Here is a 5,000-nt window from a genome sequence, read left to right as displayed (position 1 = left end):
GTGTGTGTGTGTGTGTACACAAACGTTTTTGTGTTCTATTAAGTAATTTCTAACATTACATAGTGTGTAGCGCCCTCTGCTGTATAGACACACGCTGCAGGGGGACAAAGCGCTCTCACACCCCCTCGTCTCTTTTCGATGACGTCACAGGCAGATATCACACACCGAGAAAAACTAACCCTTATTTATTTCTGTTTGTGCCACCTGCTTCACCTCTGATTTAATTGAATTTAAAATTGCCTGATGTTATTAGATTTTCCTGCACGGTGACGTCATGGGAGTAAACAGCCGAGATTGAAAAATAAAGTCAGAAGCTAGGATTAGATAAAGATCTCAGAAGAATCTCAGACGGCTGGAGAAGTGGAGATGATCAGAACAGAATCCAGGGAAAAAAAAGTCTCCATCACAGGGAGATTTTTTGAAAACATTTGCTTCCCTTTTATATTCTATGTTTAATGTGAAAGCTCACAGATGATCAAACATCGTGACGTCAACCAATCAGAATCCTGTAATTATAAAGCGTTTTAGCGCATATGTCAGGATTTTCCTCATATTTATCCTCCTCATCATCCATCATCCTCTGCATCATCAGTGTGGTGGGTTATAGCTTTTGGCACCTCAGCTACTGCTTTACCAATAAATTACCCTAAAATAATGATTGGCTAACGGCTAGCTAGCACAGCACTCAGAGTGATCGCTAATTCAGCTATTTTAGTAAAATCTCATCATTTCACTATTCGCATATCAGCACATGAAGATTAAAAACACAAACAGAATCTGATCTCAGGTGTACGGGTATCTGTGTGTCTGTGTCTTACACAGGCTCTACCCTCTAAATTTCATACAGTCCTGCAGTGAAACAAGGGGACACACACACACACACACACACACACACACACACACACACACACACACGACTAGCGTCTTACATAAAATCCACAACTATCTCAGTAAACGTGTACAGTGTGATAAAAACACATGGTCTCTAAAACTGAAGGGAATCACAGATCTCCATCTCAGAGCCCTGGAGAAATTCTACATGAAGATCAGGAGCTTTACAGGGTTATACAGTGTAGACTTAATGATTGGAGTCACATGACCAGGAAAACCATCATTTAATCAATTTTAAGCAACAAAAACAACTCTCACAAACTAGTGAGAGGATCAGAGGAGCGATTAGAAACCCTGCAGAACACCACATCACAAACAGACACGTGCGCACAGACACACATGCAAACACACTTGTGCGCACACACACGCAGACACACGCACAGACACGTGCGCGCACACACACATGCAAACACACTTGTGCGCACACACACGCAGACACACACACACGCACAGACACACACACACACACACGTTAATGTGAAACATGGTGCAGCCAAACATGTTTAGAGATTTTTGGAACATTTTAAAGCTTGGAGATAAAAACTTCTGTCCAGAGGTCACATGACCTCACAGCTTGACCATCATGTTTGGACTCTTACACGGAGATCTGTGAATTAAACCCACAATGCATTAAAGACAGATTTATTTGGAGTCGAGCTTGGCCATTTCCTGGACATAGATGCCGATGCTCTCGCTGTCAAACAGTACGAAGTAGACGTTCTTGATGGAGGACGACATGGTTGACACGAAGTAGCTGTTGATGGCTTTCAGGATCAGCTGAGCGGCCATCTGCTTGGGAAAACCGTTCCTATAGAGAGAGACACACAAATGCACACATACAAACACGCGCACACAGACGCACACAAACAAAGACAGGTGTGAGTGGGTGGTGTGGGTGTGGTGTGAGTGGGTGGTGTGGGTGGTGTGATTGGGTGGTGTGGGTGGTTGGAGTGGGTGGGTGGTGTGATGAAAGCATTGTTGTGCTTGTTACCTGCCGCTGCCTATGGAGGGAAACGCCACAGATTTGAGTTTCTTCTCATCAGCCAGAGCGAGGCAGTTCTTCACGGTTTTGTCCAGAAGCTCCTCGCATTTGTCTGAGCCCCAGCCGGGACTGTTACAGTGGATCACAAACTTTGCTGGAAGGCCGTAACCTGACGTCATCGCCGCTGTGGAGTCAAACACAAATCATTTACATATCGAGTGGATAAAGATGTGAAGCACCACAGAAAGGAAGTATATGACTTTATAAGGGGGCGGGGCTTGTTTACATTTCCATTATTTAGCAGATGCCTGTATCCAGAAAGACATACAATAGATTGAAGTTTGTTGATAAAGGTGAGGTTTAGAGCAGAGGGGCAGAAGAAAATGCTGTTATATATCAGGGTTATCCACAGTAGATATTTAAATTCCCCTGGTTCACTGGGAGGAGACGTCAAGGTTTTGAGCATGAAGCCACCAGATAACATCTACTGAAAACACACAGCATTTCTGTATGACTGGCAGTGTTCCAAATCAATGTGATCAAGTTCACTTCCTGCTTTATGGTGGGTTTAATATTTTGTTATTAAAACAGTAAAAATGTGCAGAATTGGGACACAGCCTCACCTCCAGCCACCTCCAGAGGGCCGTTCTTCTTGCGCAGCTCCAACACTGCTTCACAAAACTCCTTCCCACCTTTCTTCTCCAGCGCACTCCCTAAAACACATGATCACTCACTGAGCTCTGATTGGTGTAAATCTAACATACACTGAATCCAATATATGACGGGGGTTGTAGGTAACAGGTGTGTGTGTGTGTGTGGGTTGCAGGTATCAGGTGTGTGTGTGTGTGTGTGTGTGGGGGGGGGGGGTTTGCAGGTAACAGGTGTGTGTTTGTGTGTGTGTGGGGGGGGTTTGCAGGTAACAGGTGTGTGTGTGTGTGTGTGTGTGTGGGGGGGGTTTGCAGGTAACAGGTGTGTGTGTGTGGGGGGGGGGGTTTGCAGGTAACAGGTGTGTGTGTGTGTGGGGGGGGTTTGCAGGTAACAGGTGTGTGTGTGTGGGGGGGGGGGGTTTGAAGGTAACAGGTGTGTGTGGGGGGGGTTTGCAGGTAACAGGTGTGTGTGTGGGGGGGGTTGCAGGTAACAGGTGTGTGTGTGTGTGTTGCAAGTAACAAGTGTGTGTGGGGGGGTGGGGGGGGGGGGTGATGTAAAGGCGTGTTGCTTTACCTACTTCTCCACCTGTGTGTAAGGTGGAGTTGGTGGGATGAACGACAGCATCACTGTTGATGGAGGAAATATCAGCTTGTACGACTTGCAGCTACAACAACAACAAACACACACAAAGACACACAAACACACACAGGCAAATGACAGAGTGTGAAACCTGATGATGATGATGACAATGATGATGATGATGATAAAGGAAGGGAGGAAGAGCAGGAGAGCTGAAGGACGTGTGAAGAGGAACGAAAATCAGATCTGAGATCTTTCACACTTTTGACGCTGCTAACAATAACTACACTGTGTAGAGTTTGAGTCATAACCCAATCATCACCCCACAGGCTCCACCCCCAGACCTTAGACCACATTTACATTTGCGGCATTTAGTAGACGCCCTTGTCCAGAGCGACGTTCAAGAGTGACCACACCCCTCACCTGAATCTGCCGCAGGTGTGGAGCGATGCTGCCTGTTAGCCACCTTTCATCTGAACTAGCATAAGTATGTCAGTGTATTGCTTTTATCTTTAAAGGTTTCTCAGATCCATGTGAAGAATGTTCTGCATCATCCAACAAAAGCTTTACTGCGTTCCTCACATTCCTCAGGTTTCTCATGTTCCTCACTTTACTCACAGACACACTCGTTTATCATGTGATTGCAGACAAACAAAAACAGGAAGTGGATTTATAGCTTGTGCTGATCAATACACTAACACTGACATGAAACTGAACACAATAATGCTGTTCTCCATGATGAGCCTCTGACTCAGGAACACACTTACAGATGTGAGACAGCTGTTTTCTTTGTGTACTGCCAGAAAACATTTCTACTGTAGCATTTAGCTAGCTAACATAATGCTAATTAGCGTGGCTAACATTTGTTAGTTAGCTTTCTAGCTTTCATCACTGTTCATTAAAGAAAAAAGTTTGTGGTGTATAATCAGCACAGGTGCAGAGAGACAGGTGCAGAGAGACAGGTGCAGAGAGACAGGTGCAGAGAGACAGGTGTGAATCCAGCATGATCATTTTCTCACCTAAATCATCTTTAAGGTCAATCTCAGCATTAGTGGGATTAATGACACCTTCCACATCAAACCCAGCCAAATTACTGATCTCACTGTGAATCAGATTCAACTGCATAGACATCATGCAGACATAGAGGCAGACAGACAGGAAAGAGAGAGAGAGAGACAAACAGAGAGACAGAAAGAGCAACAGACAAAGACAGAGAAGCAGAGAGACAGAGAGAGAAAGACAGAGACAGTAAGAGACAGACAGACAGGTAGACAGATTGACAGACAGAGACATAGAAAGACAAACAGAGAAACAAAGACAGAGACACAGACAAAGAGACAGGCAGACACAGACACATACAAACAGACAGAGAGACAGGCCGAGAAAGAGAGAAAGAGAAACAGACAGACAGAGACAGACAGACAGGCAAGGAGACCCACAGAAGGACAGATAGAGAGACAAAGGGGGAAAGATGGAGAGAAAGACAGAGACAGTGAAAGACAGAGACAGGAACACAGAAAGTCAAGAAAGTCACAAACAGCGAGACACAGAAAGAGAGACAAACAGAAAAACAGACAAAGACAGACATACAGACAGACAGAGAAAGCGAGAGACGGTAAGAGAAAGAGAGTGAGAGACAGACACAGAGAGAGAGAGAGAGGGGGGGGGAGAAGGAGAGAGAGAGAGAGAGAGGGGGGGGGGAGAGAGAGAGGGAGAGAGAGAGAAGGGGGGGGGGAGAGAGGGAGAAAGGGCAGTGAATGTGCTTAAGCAGGAGATGAATGCAGTAAAATCACAACTAGGAACAGGAAAAGTTCATGTGACTGCAAACAACCAATCACACACTTCCCTTTAGGACAATAATAATAATTTTTAAAAAAAGGGATGCTGTTTCTATAAATCA

At 45.2% G+C, this 5,000-nt stretch overlaps 1 protein-coding gene across 1 annotated transcript in view; it reads right to left on the bottom strand.

Annotated features, from left to right (window-relative positions):
- Window positions 1-1,098: 1,098 nt before the first annotated feature.
- macroh2a1 (macroH2A.1 histone) overlaps window positions 1,099-5,000 on the bottom strand; it is a 26,897-nt gene continuing 22,995 nt past the window's right edge. The window contains exons 6-9 of the mRNA XM_083565535.1: window positions 3,095-3,185; window positions 2,497-2,586; window positions 1,883-2,057; window positions 1,099-1,699 (exon numbers count right to left, since the gene is read on the bottom strand). Of these exons, the coding sequence (XP_083421661.1) occupies window positions 1,534-1,699; window positions 1,883-2,057; window positions 2,497-2,586; window positions 3,095-3,185 (522 nt within the window). The 3' untranslated portion in view covers window positions 1,099-1,533. The remainder of the gene's footprint in view (window positions 1,700-1,882; window positions 2,058-2,496; window positions 2,587-3,094; window positions 3,186-5,000) is intronic.

The sequence above is a fragment of the Silurus aristotelis genome, assembly GCF_946808225.1.
Source record: "Silurus aristotelis genome assembly, chromosome: 16".
NCBI classification, from domain to species: Eukaryota; Metazoa; Chordata; class Actinopteri; order Siluriformes; family Siluridae; genus Silurus; species Silurus aristotelis.
This window is presented reverse-complemented; position numbering and strand designations above follow the sequence as displayed.